This window comes from Equus asinus, chromosome 21 (assembly GCF_041296235.1).
Source record: "Equus asinus isolate D_3611 breed Donkey chromosome 21, EquAss-T2T_v2, whole genome shotgun sequence".
NCBI classification, from domain to species: domain Eukaryota; kingdom Metazoa; phylum Chordata; class Mammalia; order Perissodactyla; family Equidae; genus Equus; species Equus asinus.
The window spans coordinates 23301901-23319662 of NC_091810.1; the positions used below are offsets into that span (position 1 = coordinate 23301901).

General features: G+C 41.1%; 1 protein-coding gene across 1 annotated transcript; it reads right to left on the reverse strand.

Annotated features, from left to right (window-relative positions):
• Nucleotides 1-2495: 2495 nt before the first annotated feature.
• Nucleotides 2496-11056, reverse strand: LOC106848471 (histone-lysine N-methyltransferase SETMAR). The gene is made up of 2 exons (XM_044754933.2): nt 10836-11056; nt 2496-4048 (listed from the first exon to the last, which is right to left on the reverse strand). The coding sequence occupies exons 1-2, from the start codon at nt 10977-10979 to the stop codon at nt 3260-3262; spliced, it is 933 nt and encodes a 310-aa protein (XP_044610868.1). The 5' UTR covers nt 10980-11056; the 3' UTR covers nt 2496-3259.
• Nucleotides 11057-17762: the final 6706 nt, after the last annotated feature.

Here is a 17762-nt window from a genome sequence, read left to right on the forward strand (position 1 = left end):
AATTTGCCACCTCCTTGTCAACACTTGTAATTGTTTCCTTTGTTGTTGCTGTTGAGGAAGATTCACCCTGAGCTAACATCTGTGCCAGTCTTCCTCTATTTTGTATGTGGGTCACTGCCACAGCATCGCTGATGAGTGGTGTAGGTCTATGCCTGGGATCGAAACCCGGGCTCCCGAAGCTGAGCGTGCTGAACTTAACCACTATGCCATGGGGCTGGCCCCAATTGTCTTTTTGATTATAGTTATCCTAGTGCTGAGTCATTGTTCTAAATGCTTTATAAGTGTTAACTCCTTCGATCTGCCCAATAATGCTATATCCAGAAAAGGGAATTCAGACTCAGAGTGGCTGAGTAACTTGCTCAACACTAACACCCTGGAGAGTGGCAGAGATATAATTAGGAACATGTTACACAAAGAAAACACTATTTTAACATTCAAGGGAATAAAAACAACTTGGGGGGATTTTCCCCCCTTTTTTAAATAAGACCTTCCTGAGTTTAAGATAAAATCCTCTGTTCTATGCAAGTTAGTCTCCTGTTGCTGAACTAAATCCACTCCTGTCTTATGCTTCAGAGCTAGCCAGCACTGGGGCTTAATATTGAAAACAAGGGGAAAAAAGAAAAAAATCTCTGAATATTCATTTCAATTAAGGCAAAATTTTCCATTTAGCCAAGAACAAATAGCAGCCACTGATACTTTGTGAATATTAATTTGAAATTTAAAAAATTCCTTTTTTAAAGAGGATTTGAAAAGCTTTGTTCTCCAAGTATGATCTTTATTATTCTTGGGCCCAAACAGTTTCCAAGGTACACATTTTCACATTCTTAATGAAGTCAGTGGAAACTGACTTCAAAGCCAATTTTCATGAATGTTTTAATTGCATGAAGATACATGCATCTTTTAAAATTCCGATTTTTTTTTTAAAGATTTCTTTTTTAAATTTTTTTCCTTTTTCTCCCTAAAGCCCCCCGGTACATAGTTGCACATTCTTCATTGTGGGTCCTTCTAGTTGTCGCATGTGGGACGCTGCCTCAGTGTGGCTTGATGAGCAGTGCCATGTCCACGCCCAGGATTCGAACCAACGAAGCACTGGGCCGCCTGCAGCAGAGCACGTGAACTAAACCACTCGGCCACGGGGCCAGCCCCTAAAATTCTGATTTTATAGTAACTTATAATTGTAAAAGATTTACATATTAGGATAATAGTCAGGCAGAAGTATATTGTTTAATGTTTGCTCTCAAAAGTAGAACTGTTAACATTCTTAAGAACATGGCAATAAAGTAAATGCAGTTATAACTTAGTGCCTAGGAAAAATAGAGTCTTCAACTTTGACCTTAGGAATCTGATTTCCAAGACTATGTGCTATTTAAGAATAAACTTGTGCATGAATACAAAACATTCCGAGGGTCTATATTCACTGAGTTCTGTCTCTGGCAGAGGCACCAAGATGGAGGGTGCTGCTCATGTCCATGCCTCCTAAGGAGGCTGTCCTCTGTACCTCTGATTCACAGACAGTGATAGTCAATAGAGAAAGGGCCAAAGGAAGAAGGAAAGAGTATCTGTAGAACCAAACAGGGAGCCATTCGTTTTCCTGCTGACCCTCTCCTTATTGCTTCTGGAGTAGCTTAGTTCTTACAAGAATCTGTGAGGAGGAAAAGACTTTTGAAAGGAGGGATACAAGCTGCCTTAGAAAAAGCAGGACTGCTTCAGAGAAATCAGTTATAGAAGAAGTCTGGGAGGGAGAAATGATTAGTTTGGAAGAAAAATCTGTTCTGTTTTAGACATTGCACATTGGTGGTTTGGGCCATTTTATGAGCACTCTAGCATCTTCTATTCACATGGAACCCTTCCAGATAATGTTATATGAAAATGCAAAACCTAGCATACTTATTAACAGTTTTACTGAGATCTAATTTACATACCATACATTCCATTCAAAGTGTACAACTATCCTACTTATGATATCATACAGGAGTGTTATATATAATATGGGTCCCTATGATATAAGTTTTAAAGTGCAGGGTCTCCAGGTCGTAGGGTCTAAATGTACTAAAAGATAAATATAGGGCCCAAATAATTATTTTAGCTTTCAAAAAGTCTAATAAACCTCCATAGTAACTTTGTGTTTGCAACATCCTTACTTTAAGGAAGATAGAGATGTTTACCTATCCAGAAGTTTAAATGGCATTATAAAACTCCCACCCCCTTCTGTGGTGTTGACAGGGTTATTTTTATGTTACTAATACATGAGTAAGTGAGGCTGTTTGAGGTTTTGAAGCATAAATTCACAAGCTTCAGAGTATAGCCAAGTGTGTAGTGAAAATTTCACAATTTGTTTCCTTTTATGACTCTTGGTTATATACATGGAAGTCATTCTCATGGTTCTATTTTTCACTATTGGTGGTAATTATTAGGATTTTCACAGGTGATAGTCATGCCCTTTTCCTTGATTTGTGTTTAGAAACAAATGAGAAATGAGATGCAGGAGTCAGACAGACAGAAATCAAACTATCAGTTTTATTACTGATAAAATTGACTGGAAAGCAGGGCTTAGCTATGCAGCCACAAGGTTTCCTTGGATCATTATGATTAGGTTCAATGCTAATGCTAGAAACCTCAAAATAACAGTGGCATAAATGAGGGAGAGACTATTTCTCAGCTAAAGTCCAGAGGTGTCAGATCAGCACTGAGAGAGTGTTCCGCAGTATATAGCGCTCAGACTCCTTTCAATTTTGTTGATTTGCTATGTGTGGCTTCTTTTTCCAAAGTCATCTTGGGGTCTAGGATGGATGCTCGAGCTCCAGCCATCATGTATACATTCCAGCCAACAGGAAGAAAGAGGAGGATAAGACAGGGACATCTCCATTTAAGGACACACCATTTTTGCTTATATCCCATTAGCTAGAACATAATCCCTTAGCCACATCTAACCATGAACAGTGCCCAGTTTTTAGCTGGCTGGTCATGTACCCAGTTAAAAACTAGGAATTCCATTACAGAAGGGGAGAGGAGGTACTGCTGGACAACTTGTAATCTTTGCCACATTCCTGAGTTACACAGCCAGGCAGAGACAGAGCTGGACAATCACGGGACTCCCCTAGAGTGAGGGGCCAGCTGCATACCACAGAGCAGAACTGTACCTCCAGGAGAAGTCTCTGGTAAGAGGGGAAGCCGCAGGGGCTGGGCCAAGCATGCTCGGTTCCTTCTCGTTCTCAGCCACTGAGCGAGGCCGGACATGTTTCTTCTATGCTGTTCCTTCCTAACTGACGTTTGGCTTTTCTGAGGGACAGTACAGTGAACTGTCGTAAGGCAGGAAAGCAGCACACGATTTGGCACCACAATAACAAGGTTTTCTTGGTTTCCCATTACCTAGTCTTTCTTTGTTTTTGCTGTCCATTAGATTAAGAAATCTTCCTGAATAGTCATAAGAAAGCTCTTCTTCTGGCATAATGTCTTTGGCTGCAAAAAGTGCCAATTTTGGTACCATTGAGTCAATTCGGACAGGAATCATCAACAGGTTTGGCTCACAAGAATGGTTAAGGAACCTGCCAATATTTCCTATGTGGGCAGGATCAACAAATGTTTCTATTACCTGCCCATTATAAACATGTTCTCTGACAGCTATAATGTAATTCGAATCGTGTATTGTTTGTAACTGAATTCTTCTCTGTACTTCAGCGAATCCTAAAACCTCGCCAGCATATTCACAGACAAACCGCCCTTTTGGTATAAATTCCAAGGTGCGAAGTCCCCAGCCCTTTTTCTCCGTCTTGAACACCTGGAGGTGGAACTGCAGACCCCGCTGGACCACCCTGTTCTTGCACTGGTCACTGCACTGGCACAGGACGTTGCATTCAAAAACCGGCTCAGCACGCTCTGTTTCCGATCCTATGGCCCTGAGGCGTAAATTAGCATCGTAGTTCTCCTTGTTACGGAGACAGGAGCAGGTCCCAGGGAGGCAGGGAGTTTGGAGACAACTGCATCCAGGAAAGGTTATTTGAGTGGGATCAGTGTCTGCTCCGGGTCCTGCCACGTGATCAGGAGTATACTGCAAAAAATAGAAGTACTCTAAGTCAGCAGGACACGTCACAGATTCCATATATATTTCAAGCAGCTTTTGGCTGAGACACTTCCTAATTCTAACACATAAAAAGAACAAAACAAAATGACAAAACATTCTATATTAAAATATTGTCTGACAACATCTCTTTCCAATTTAAAGAATAAAATTAATTTTTAAGATTTAAAATTCTGTGGTTTCATTTTAGATATAAGGATTACAATGGGAAAAATATGTATTTTTTTCCCTTAAAAATTGAAACCTACATAACCATTTTGTTTTTGTCTTAGCTTTGGATGTGAGGAAAATCAGTGCTGGATTTAGTTTCTGAATGCAGTTAAGTGTTCTCTCCTTGGCCTTTGATCTCTTTTACATTTATCTGATAATACAAACACATATATGTAGTTTTATTGTGAGTTCCCTCAGATTCTTTTCGGGAATAAGAAAGTCATAAATGATAAATCAATGAAAAATGGCCTTTGTAAGAGAGTCTTTCATTGATTTTTTTAAAGAATTTTTTACATGAAGATTATTTAAATTTTTAAATATTCTCTCATGTTTTAAAAAAAACACTATTACCTCAGAGTTCTATTTGAGTTTTCATAATGTTAAAAACAGGCATTTGGCCAAAAAATTGCAGACAGAATTCCAAAAATTATATTTGTTACATAGATATTAATGGGTATTTAAACTTGTAGTTATATTGTATACGTGTAAGAAATCCTGTTCTTATTAAAGAAAGGGATAATATGAAAAAGTTTCTCAGTCTTTTAAATATCCCTGTATTTTCAAAATGTTACATTTATAAAATGTTACAGAAAAAGAAGTCCTAGGTCTAAAATCTCTATGTGAGCCTGACCTCTGGGTATTTCCTTACTGGCATAATGAAGCTTATTTTCAACCCTGAAGATTAAAGTCTCTCTCATGAGCCCAGCATGTTTCCTTATTTGTGGAATAATTCTTGCTTATATGGAATCTAATTCATTTATTCTTACTTGCTTTGTTCCATAAAAGATTTAGTGAGGCTTACAAAGAAGTGAGATAAATGAACAATGGTAAGAAAAGTAAGGCAAAGGGGAAGATGACAGCAAGCTAGTCAAGTGAGCTTAGACATACTAACATGTGTCTAAGTAGAGTGGACATGTGGCTCTGCCTGAGAGCAGCCACTTCAAACAGGGAAAGACACTCAGATGCATAGTTTGCGCTGCCCATAAGGTACCACCTCACTGTTCAGAAGCACTGACTTTTTTCAATACAGAGACTAGAGACAAATTTCACCAATGTGTGCATCCTAAACCATTCTTTTCCAGGAAGCCGTTTCATGGGCTGTTTTTCATTTCATTCATTTCTGAGCCTCAGTAACGGCTGTCGGCATGCTGCCACAGCAAGTCAGTAAGAGCAGTTCTGAGGGACCAGTCGCACAGCCTTTAATTCAGGGACAGATTATAGAGTACCTAGAGGAATGTTCCAACCTCATATCTTTCAGTCAATCCTCCATTAATATTGTGTCTCCCGGCCAAGCCAGCGAAAGGTATTGAACAGCATGTACTTAAACTCCCCGAGGAGGCCTTGGTGGAGCTTTGCAGTTAGGAGCAAAACCCTATACTTTAAAAACGCTGAGCTTGAGGGAAGGATTGACATCCTCTTGTGAAAGATGAGGAGGATGATGAGTGGGAGTACCTGTGGGGAAAGGCCAACACTGCTTAAAAAGTGATTTGGGGGTGGAGAGCAGAAATAGCTTCTCCTGTTTGTGTCATTTCTTACAGCTTCAGCTTAGCAGAGATGTCCTAACGGGATAAAGAATGGCTTAGAAAAAGATGCTCTATCACTCAAATTCAATGACTGCTGTCTCATACAGAATCCATCTCCAGCTTTTAAGTCATCGCTGAAATGTAAATGGTTATCGAGACATTTTAAGAAGTACTTGTAAAATGAAGATCTTACTATCTTTTTGTTAAACTTTTCATGAAGAATTCTTTTAAATTGATTGGTCTTAAAGGCGCACCTATTTTTAATGTACTATAGAAATCACTAAACTTTAAAGTGAGTTTTTTGACACAGATAACTCCTTTTAAAATCAAGTGTGACTGACTGCAGTTTTCTTACCTTGTGGAACTTATTTGCACGTGGATAGGTTTGGAAAAATCCTTTTATTTGCTTATTTTTACTTATATAATTAAAAAAGATTTTGGAGAACGTAGTGATATATATGTATTTTTAAATTCTGCAATTTAAACTTGTTGCACAATCTAAGATCCTTTAGAGATTTAGATTACAAATGGTAGCTAATCCCAAATGAGCTGCAGGTACCTCCCAAAGGATAACAGAAACTTCTGGATAAAATTTTCTGTTTAAAGAGGACATTTGTTTTTTCCTTTCATGGGTGTAATCATTGACCCTGATACCAATAATCATCACAAATCATTTTAGGTCCATGTTTCCATTTTCTCCTCCATAAAAGGTTAGCAAAATACCATTCCAGAAAGATATTTTACTTGACTTAGAAAAATGGCTGTACTAAAGAATAATCTTATTTTTTTTTTAAAGATTGGCACTTGAGCTAACATCTGTTGCCAATCTTCTTATCTTTTCCCTTTTCTTCTTCTTCTCCCCAAAGCCCCCCAGTACACAGTTGTATATTCTAGTTGTGAAGCCTCTGGCTGTGCTATGTGGGACACCACCTCAACATGGCCTGATGAGCGGTGCCATGTCGGCTCCCAGGATCTGAACCCGTGAAACCCTGGGCCACCAAAGTGGAGTGCGCTAACTTAACCACTCGGCCACAGGGCCATCCCCTAAAGAATAATCTTTTAAAAACCATGGTCTAATTTAATATATGATTATGTAATTATCCATCTTTTCAGGTATGATCTGTCACTGACATGATTCAAATATTGATATGCCATGCAAACCGTTAAATTTTGAGTATCTGAAAGCTAATGGAAAGCTTGTTACAAATTGGGAGCCAGCTGACCTGAGGGTAAATGCTCCTCATTTGTAACACTCTTTCTATAATCTCTACCCTACTTCCAGGTACAAAGCCCAGGACCAAACTGATCCCCAAAGGGTGTTACCCTGAAGTTTTCTGTACCTACCCCAAGCCAAGGAGAGATCAAAGCTTGAGGGATGCGACCACAGAGGACATATGTTTTTACCTACCCAGCATCCATTCCTTTTCTTCTGATAATAGCACCCCAACTCTTCCTTCCCACTCTCGTCTCAGTGGTTTGGATGGGAGTACAGGGTGAGCAGGGATCTAAGCCAGATCAATGAAATATAATTCTGGAACTTTGGCTGAAGCAATTAGGGAAGAGGCATTCTCTTTCTACTTGGGTTGCTAAACTGTAGTGTTCATGTGGCACTCCCAAATTCTGCCACACCCTTAAGACCTACTGAGTGTGTAGCCATACACAGGAAAGGGGAGCAGAGAGGAGGGAAGGGTGTAGGTGGTAGAAAGAAATAATCTGATGACACCATTAGAGTTCTTGGATCCAGACATGCCTATAGTCACCACTCTTGGCCTTTGGTGTTATGTGAGGCAATTCTTTCCCTTTTTCACTTGGGTTAGTTTGTGTTATATTTATGTGTCTTGCAAACAAACAAGTCTTGACTGATACACCCAGAGTGGAAGCTGAGAATGGTGGCAGGAAATGGCTGGAAAATTTAATCAAAGATAATAAATGGCCAATGAGCAATGAGGTCTCCAAATGGGAGGTGAGACTGGAGCAGTGTGCAGGAGGCCATACAGGAAAACTGACTGTGGCCCGCAACACTAGGCAAGCAGCAGAGAACTTCTTGATGCAGAACATGGAATGTTCCAAAGGAGACACATACAGAGACAGGCTCTTATTAGCATTGTGACTTAGGGAAGTGACTTGCTAAACTTTGGGTTAGCAACTATAAAACAGGGAAAATTTGACAGAAAACTTAAAAGAGACAATTTTTTTTTAATAAAACTTAACTTACCCAAGAAGCCAAAATAGAAACAGGAGACAGCATGTGGAAGAACAAATATACCTCCTTGGCTATTCTCATCCACAATTTCTCCCTTCTCTCAACCAGACCTGTACTTACATGAATAGCATGAACTTTGGGATCTAAATGGCATAGACTGTAGGACTTTCTAGTTATACAAAATGCATAGGTCTTATCTTTCTAACAAATATATGTCTCCAGGAAAGACATGATCATGAGGTTTGGGGTGTGGCATGGTGGTAGGGGTGGGGTTCCTATCCATAGTTCTAGGTACAGAGCAGGCACTCAAGAAGTAGCTTTTGATTGACTGACTGCAGCTCTTGATAACTTCTGATTGGAAGTCTGACTTTTCTTAAGCACATTCTGTATCGAAGCCCCAGAAGCTAAAATATGACACTGCATAATACTCTGGGCTTAAAACCTAGGCCTTGATTCTGAATTTTAAGGAAGTGCTGTGAAAATCTTCATTCCTTTTTTGGTTGTTTTGAAACACCAGCTACAAGAATCTCTGTACTTGGCCTCTAGCCCCATGAGTTTGTTTTTGCTCCAAGCAGCTATTAGGAGACTGTGAGCCAGATAATTCTCGTCAAGGCCAAGTTGAAATCTTAAAAAGGATGTTTGAAGCTGATTTCAGTGACCTGAAAAATGGTTAGATCCAACTCTACGCTCCAGAAAATCAGTTTATTTTCTACTTGGCCTTCAACACTGATGGCATTATGATATGCTTGTTCCCAATCTGAACATTTGAATGTTCTTTTTGCCTTTTCACCCAGTACCCTAAAGCAGACTAGACACAAAGTTATTTTTACCTTGAGTTTTACAATGCCTAAATTCTTACCTGCGGATTTGCCTGTGAAGGCAGGGTTTGGGGCAAGCAAGTTATTTTGACCTTTTATAAGACTGGTTCTGTGCTCCATGAATACATGGAAGCAAACTAGTTGAAGGCACTTTTAGGCTTGTCCTTTAAATGTTTCAAGCATGTTTTATCTTCTTGGTAAGACTATAAGCTCCTTGGGGAAGGGATCTTGTCTTCTTTCTGTAACTCCAACTCTACCCAGAGGTGTGCATATAGCCAGGCAGCTAGAACACTGTGAAACTGAGTCTTACACTCCTGATTTTCACTTATGCCCATCAGCTCCAGGTAAGGATCAATCACAAAGTTTGCTTCCCTGGCTTTTTATAGCAACCAAGTGCTTTCCATAGGCACTTGTAAACTCAAGGGCAGGAGGTGTATCTTGTCACCATTTTATCTTCTATGCCGAGCTTAACGTGGTGCCTAGAACATTACAGGCACTCAATTATTGAATAAAGAAAACATATATCAGGGGCTGGCCCCATGGCTGATTGGTTAAGTTCATGCGCTCCGCTGCAGGCGGCCAACTGTTTCGTTGGTTCGAATCCTGGGTGCGGACATGGCACTGCTCATCAAACCACGGTGAGGCAGCGTCCCACATGGCACAACTAGAAGGACCCACAATGAAGAATATACACCTATGTACTGGGGGGCTTTGGGGAGAAAAAGGAAAAAAATAAAAAATAAAATCTTTAAAAAAAAAAAAGAAAACATATATCAGTGTTTTTGATATTCGGCAATGTTTGGTCTTGAATAAGCTTTTAGGGATCAGAGTTTGATTTGGTGCCAGCCAACCGTATTATTAACCATAAACTGCCTAAGGCAGTTTGAGCAAAAACAACCATTTCTGATGTTAATATCCTGCTCTACACTTTGAGAACTGCTACTGAGTCTATTGTCTCATCTGAGCCCCATAAACCTAGGAAGAAGGAAGGACACCTAGGGTTCAATTCAATATTGATAAAGGATGTGAAATGGGCTATACATTTTTAACTATTTTCATTTTGTAGAGGAAGAAACTCAGGCTCTGAGACATAGCTAAGATGGCTAAGCCCTGAACCTCGCTCTCCCACCTCCAGGTCCAGGGCTTTTTCCACTCTAAGATCCTTGTTTTTTTTTGGTCATTCCTTATTCCTTAGGCAACACGCAGGTCAGAGGGGTGAGAAAGCAGACAGGGCTTTGAGGTAATAACAGTAATGAACATTTGAGTTCTTTCAGCAAAACAACAACTGTATTTTACTTGTAATTCTCAAAGCAATCCGGAGACAGGTACTATTATTTTAATCGTACTGGGGAGAACTTCAAGGCTTAGCTGAGGCTAGTTTATATTGCCCAAGAGCTCACTCACAGCCTGAGGAAGACCTCAACTAAGTCTGACTCCAAGAGCTAGGATGCCTTAATAGGCCCCATGCCTTATGTTACATAGAAGATACCTAAGACCGCAAGGCGAACTGATTTGCCCCAATCCCTGAATGAGTTCCGTGGTCAGAACCAGAACAAAAAGACAGGTTCTCAGGCCGCTTTCCAAGGGACCTCAGAACACCTCTGGTTTTGCCCTAGAGGGAACTGCCAGTCCATGCGCAGAAAAGAGAAACACTCTTGCTAACGTCATTACAGAAGATGAATAGAAAAGGATCGAAACCTGTGCATTTAAGTTACCGGCGCGCGCAAATAGCTGTGCGACAAGGCAAGTGAAAAGATGGAGAATTCTGGAGACAACCTGCAGTATGAGAGTCATCCACAGACATACGCACGCCAGGGATAGCTGTACACCCAGAACCCCGGGGTCACCTAGCCTCTCCCCCTACCTGGAAGGGCGCCAACCTGAGCCCTGAGGCTGCGCGCGCAGCGCTCGTGACCGCCTAGCCCCGCCCCGTACAGAACGGTGCCGGCCCCGCCCCCCGGGGCTGCGCGCAGGTCTCGCGCCGGCTGAGCCCCGCCCCCTACCTGGAAGGGCTCTGGCCACGCCCCCGGGGGCCACGCGCTCACGGGCAAGTTCTCCAAGCCGCGCGCGACATCTTCCGGGGCCTCAGCCTTCTCCTCATGCGCTGCCATCCCGCAAGGCCACTGCTCCACGGCTTTAGCGGACATTTCGCCGCGTTACGACACACCTACCACCTAGGCGAGCTTGAGCCTCGCAGAGGATGCTGGGAGTCTTGGATCCCGCGGCCCCGCTGCCTTATGGGAATCGTAGTTTTCTCTGCTTTGACGAGTGGCTTGTGAGGGCGTCTCCTTCGTTGACCCTCACGTTTCCTTAACTTTTTGGTCTGGCTCGCTCTTTGTTTTGAGCCAGAAGCACAACAAATAATGCAAAACCTTGTAAGGTACGGACAAAGCTTTGGGAACACATAATGAAGTACTTTAAATTTTCCTGTGAGCCTCAGGGAGGGCTTTGGAGGCCGGGGCATTTGTCCACGTGTCCGAGGGCTTAGACGGTCGCCGGAGTGGGGGAGGGGCGCGCTCTAAGCTGCGGGGGGAAATGCACACCGGGTTCTAAAGACCAGAAACCTGCCTGAAGGTTGCCTGACGTGTGATAGGGTTCGCGCTCAGGCGGCCCAGTAACCTTACAGGGTTTGTAGGGCGCCGCAAGGAATGCGTGTTGGATACGCCTGCTCCCTGATCAGGTATCTGTGCCCATCGGCTTCCCCTTCCCTAAAAAAACAAACCCTGCTCGGCAAAGCAATCTGATAACCTCGAAATTGCTGAGTCCAGGGGGATATTTTCAGCCTTGCCAGAGCGCTCTGACCCGATGGTCCTGCTGCTTCTACTTGAAACCCTGAGTCCTCACAGCTTCTGCGGGCCCCTGTCCTGGGTGCGCTTTCCTCTTGCAGACTGTCCTCCTCAGTATCCTTATGTGGGTGGGTGTCACTCAGATTTCTGCCCCGGGTCCTTTTCTCACCTTCTCCGGGCTTCCTCAGTCACAGCGTCTACTCCCGTGGCTTCAAATACTAATATAAAATACTACTATATTAGGTCATCCCTCTCCAGCCCAGAAGTTATGGATATCCGGTTTGCATATCCTCTCAGTTCCGGTTTGGATATCCAACCAATTATTGGACATTTCTACTTTCTGTCTTATATGCACCTCAAGCTCAAAATCACCTGAGTTGACTTATTCTTCTGCAAATCATCCTTTTCTCTTTTAAAATAAACTGGGAGAATAATTTGTTCGTGATCTCCAGAGTTACCAAAGCAACAAACCAAAGCAACAAACCAAAGCGTTTCCCTGTATTCCTTCCTCGAGGCCCTTAGATCTCCATAGCTAAGAACTTCCTGGCCAAATCTTGTTGCTTCTGCTTTCATCATGTTTTTCATTTTCATTTCTTCTCACTTAGTCTCAGGCTCTCTTTTCTTGCTTGGACTCTTGAAACAACTTTTTTCAAGTCTGACGTACTCCAAACCAGCAGATCACCCTTACCGCTGCTTCTACAGTGATCTTTTGAGGATGTACATCCAGTTGTTATACTGCACTGCTTAAAATCCTCTGTTTGCTCTATGTTTCTCTCAAAGTCCACCTTCAAAATCCTGGCTTATAAGGCCGTTGAAGAGCCAGACCCTACCTATTTATTTGGCCTCTGTTTTGAACCTCTTGTTCTGTTCAGATTTTTCTCAACAAGCCGTACTACTTGGGCCTCTGTGCCTTTGTTTGCATTGTTCTGGTGTCTCCAGTGCCTTTTCCTCATACTGTCTGTCCGCTCAGCTCGTGTTCCCTTCTCTATATCTTTCCTAACCCTGTTTCCTATAGCCTTGGTTACCCTTTTCTTTGTGCTTCCATTTTACTATATAAGCCATTTCTCCTTGTCCCTGCAGCTCTTTAGTATACTCATAGTATACTATTGAAGTCATAAAAATTATGTATACATGGGAAGAAACAGAGACAGAGAGAGAAAGGAACATTTTGTTTTAGCTTAAATAATCTTGGTACATTTATTTGTAAGTCTTTAGTATAGGGCCAAGTCTTTTTCTGTATATGGATCTACTGATTAGAATTCCATGTCATGCTTGCTCTGAGTTCTACTTTGGGTGTCTTCAAAGTGGGGCAGGAACTAGAAGATAGTGAAGCAATCTGAGTTCATGATCTGTTTTTTTCACCTAGTCTTTTATACTTTTCTTACATCCACTTCAATGGCAGCATTTTTTAGTGACTCGACTTTCTTCCAAGTCTTTTTTTTTTTTAAAGATTGGCACCTGAGCTAACAACTGTTGCCAATCTTTTTTTTTTTTTCCTCTTTTCTGCTTTATCTTCCCAAATCCCCCAGGTACATAGTTGTATATCTTAGTTGCAGGTCCTTCTAGTTGTGGCATGTGGGACGCCGCCTCAGTGTGGCCTGATGAGCAGTGCCATGTCCGCGCCCAGGATCTGAACTGGTGAAACTTTGGGCTGCTGAAGCGAAGCGCGCAAACTTAACCACTTGGTCATGGTGCTGGCCCCTCCAAGTCTTTCCAGAGTGTTTCACTTAAGTTTTCCAAGAGGGGAGAAACTCTTTATACCAATAGTTCATCATCATTTCCTCAGATAATTATAATAAGTCGTACTGGGCATTAATAGTGTCTTAGTTCCAGCTGCTATGACAGAATACCATAGGCTCGGTGGCTTAAAGAACAAACATTTGTTTCTCACAGTTCTGGAGGCTAGAAGTCAGAGATCTGCATGCCGGTATAGTTGGGGTCTTGCTGAAGGCCTTCTTCCTGGCTTGCAGATGGCTGTCCTTGTATCCTTACTTGGGGGAAACAGAGAAAGGGCTAGCTCTCCTCCTCTTATAAGGATGCTAATCCCACCATGGGGGCTCCACACTCATGACCTGATTACCTCCCAAAGGCCCCACTTATGAATACCATCACATTAGGCCTTCAACATACGAACTTTAGGGGGAGACAAACATTTGGTCCATAGCAAATAGGGTATAGACACTGAGATCAGGCTTATAATGTGTATTCATGAAGAGGTAATACAGTCACTTAATTTTGCACTGAAGTACACGTTTAATATAAAAACACGTTTTTGAGAGCCCATTTAGATGGGAAGGTGGGAAGTTGACTCTGTAGGAAAGTACCAAAGAGTAATGGGGCATAGGATCTGGAATCAGACATGCTTACATTCATGATTCTACTTGGCCATTTTCTGACCATGGGCCACAATTGCTAACATTCATTGAATTGTTATTATGTGCCAGAACCATTTAAGAACTTTACAAGCACTAGTTCATTTAATTTCTGTAATAAGCTTCTTGAAAGCTTATTGAAATGACTCATGAAGGGACATTTTAGATTCGACTAAACGTTCAGATTGTAGGACTCTCATAGGCCACACTTGGCATTAGGTTCACTTTGAAGGTCATAGGATAGGAGCCACAGCCTCAGGAGGGAGGCTGCAGATGTTCTTCTGTGGAAATAGTGACAGCAGCTGTCACACAGCGGGTCACAATGTTGCTTCAGAGCATTCTTTGTCTTCCCAGAGGATGGCTCAAGTGCAAGGAGAAGAGATCCCCATTGATAGGGTATGAGAGCATCCTGAATTAGGAGCCTTACACTCCATGGGAGCCAGAGGCTTTACGGTAGTCACCTGGTCAATATTTTATCAGACATAGCTGTGTACTTGCTCTTACTTAAAAAACGAGATAGTCACTTATGTAGTACAATTGGCTATAGTGTAATTAAGGGATGTGAGGAAGGTTCAGGTAGAGTGCTATGGAACTTCAACTGAGGGAAAGATGACTTCTAGCCGGGGAGATTAGAAAGCTTCACGGAGAATGGGCTATTTGCCATAGGCCTTGAAGAATGGATAGGATTTAGGAAAGGATGTTTCAGGCAGAAGAAACAGCAGGAGCAGAGGAATAAAGAGAAAGGTGTGTATAGGAAAGAGTAATTTCAGATTGGCTGGAGATCACGTTCCTTTGATTTTTCAGGAATTGTAAACAATGAAGAAATTTTGCAAATATCCAAAGAACGTGCTGTGCTTTCATTTTAAGAAAAGTTTTTGAACAGTGATTACATGCACAGTACTATGTTTACCAGTTTGGGGAATGTACCCATGAAGAAGACATGGTGCCTGAGGACAGCTTCCAAACCAGTAAATAAATAAATATAAACATCCAGAAATTAATAAGAACTGTAAGAATGGCTCTTTTTTTTAAAGATTGGCACCTGAGCTAACATCTGTTGGCGATCTTCTTTTTTTTTCTTCCTTCTTCTCCCAAAGCCCCCCAGTACATAGTTGTCTTCTAGTTGTAGGTCCTTCTGGCTCTGCTATGTGGGATGTCACCTCAGCATGGCTTGATGAGTGGTGTTAGGTCTGCGCCCAGGATTGAACCGGCGAAACCCTAGGCCACCAAAGTGGAGTGCACGAATTTGACTACTCTACCACAGGGCCGACCCCATAAGAATGTTTTGAAAGAATTATAAGAGCAATGAGGAGAACCACACTTTTATATTTGTGGATTATTATGCTGTTTTTATTTTTGACTCTTTCTTGGTAATATTGTTTGCCCTTTGGAAAAATGTTTTGAAAGATCCATTCTGTTTTTTTTTTTTCTGAAGCTGTCAGTGATGGTGCTTCCAGAATAAAATATTCAGTTCATGTCAGCCCTTCAGTTTAATTGTTTTTATCTTGCTGGTGAAAGATCCAAAAATATTTTATATAGTGTGAGATTAAAATAATGAGAGGATGTTTGCAGGCTGATATAACCAATCTTTGGAGTGCCAAACAGTCAGTTTTCCATCTTTTCCAGGTCTCATAAGCCTATCTTATTTTCTCTAGATACTTGCTCTTCGCTGACCAGGAGCCTAGGTCTTCAAAATTTGTTCTGAAAACCATTATAGCTACATGGTGAAAAAAAGGTATCCCTGAACATTAATGAGTTGCCCAAGTTGACTTCTATAAATAAGCCTTGGACCTGAATATTACATTGATTATTCACATTTCTTTTGACTTTTTCACTGGTGGAAGAGAAACTAATCTGAGCAGTAATAAAGAAATATTAATGAAAAAGAAAATAATGCAGTATAGTAAATCTCTAGCATTCTATAGGTTCAATTATCTTTGGCTAAATTCTGGGGTGTGAGTATATGAGCTTCCCTTTTTTTTTTTTTTAAACAAAAATGGCCTTTAATTGAGATGTTTTTCTTATGTGTTTTCCCCAGTTTTAATGAAGTTCTGCATGATTTTTTCAGAATCCCTTCCTTCATCAAAGTCTCACTAACATTATCTGAGCTTAATCTGGGATATACTTTCTAGCCAGTGATGAAAGGTCTAAAATCAGCAGAAGTTATGTATTTATTGGTGTTAATGACAGCATCTTAGCTTTCCAATAATAACTATCATGGCTTGATATTAAGTAGGCCTAGCATAAGCACTGAATCCTCTCATCAAATAAGATTATGTAAATTAAATCATTTTGAAGAGAACAAAGCATAGTAGTTGATGCTTTTGGCAGTTTTTGCTCAACTTGTTAACTGTTTCCCTTCTGAGAAGATGCCAGCCCTCACACAGGCCATCCTGTGGGCTGGGCTCACTGGCAGTCATGTTTATATTACACAACCCCTAAGCCTTGGCCCATGCTTCTGACCTCTGGATGCACACCTGATTCAAGCTAGGCCAATCAGATTCTCTTGATGAGTAGTTGAGACCAGAAAACTGCTAAAACTATATTTACAACTTGGGAGCTGAGAGGTAGCTTTCTTCAGTATATTGCTGGAAAGGAGAGAAAAGTAAGTCTTCCAAGAGAAAAATAAAGCAGACAAGTGACAAGGAGAAAGGACTTCTTAGTTCCTGAACCTATCCATTTCTGGTTCCCAACCCTTTTTGATTCACATGACATATTTGTATTCTTACAACAAATTCTTCCTTTGGGTTTAGGTTAAGTCAGTGTGGTTTCTGTTACTTTAGTCAAAGAATTTTAACCAGTGAAGGTACCATTCACCTTATGATGGCATTATTACCATTGTTATTATTAGAAAGTGTGGGCTGGATAATCAGCTACTATGCCCTGTACAGAAGTTAGTCGATGTCTATGAGTTTTTGTTCATTTTAAAGGTTTGTAAGCTATGTTTTTTTTTCACACTTTGCCTTTCTGATATGTCTTCACTAAAGAATGCCTCCCCAAAATAATATGAATAGAAATGTACAAGAAAAAGTAGTAAAAAAGGAGCCAGCCCCGTGGCCGAGTGGTTTAAGTTCGCACACTCCGCTTCTGCGGCCCAGGGTTTTGCTGGTTTGGATCCTGGGCGTGGACAAGGCACCGCTCATCAGGCCACGTTGAGGTGGCGTCCCACATGCCCCAACTAGAAGGATCTGCAACTAAGATATGCAACTATGTATTGGGGGGATTTGGGGAGAAAAAGCAGAAAACAAAAAAGAAGATCAGCAACAGTTGTTAGCTCAGGTGCCAATCTTAAAAAAAAAAGTAGTAAAAAATATGAAATTTCTATCTAGTGGAAGGGATAATAATACAGTAGTAAAGTTAATAGTTATATTGCACATAAAATGCGCCGATTTGCTAGCTAAAAAGCTAGCAAAATAGAAAGTAAATTGGATGGAAAAAATGTCTTTTTAGTAGCTGAAATTTTATGTCAAAGTGTGTGGCATGTGGATTATTTTGCAACAAGAAAAAATATGCCAATTGATTAAAATAACTTGAGAGCTGTGTTTTACAAAATTATGATCCTGTGCTATTTATGCTTTCCAAAAGACGGTAGTTTATGTTTTTTGTGTTTAGACTGCTAGTAATATGTTTTCAGCAGAATAAAAAACTTGCGTCTTATCCTATGTTTTTCTCATTGCATTGTAGTTTAATGAAATCTATAATTTCCCCTGTTGATATGACAACAAAACACATCATGATATAATCACAATCTGAATATTGTTAGTGTAATACT

Coding starts and splice junctions, on each gene's coding strand:
- LOC106848471 (XM_044754933.2), bottom strand. CDS start 10,979: ATGTCCGCTAAAGCCGTGGAGCAGTGGCCTTGCGGGATGGCAGCGCAT. Junction 4,049..10,835: donor CGTGGCCAGAGCCCTTCCAG/GTAGGGGGCGGG, acceptor TATTTTTTGCAG/TATACTCCTGATCACGTGGC.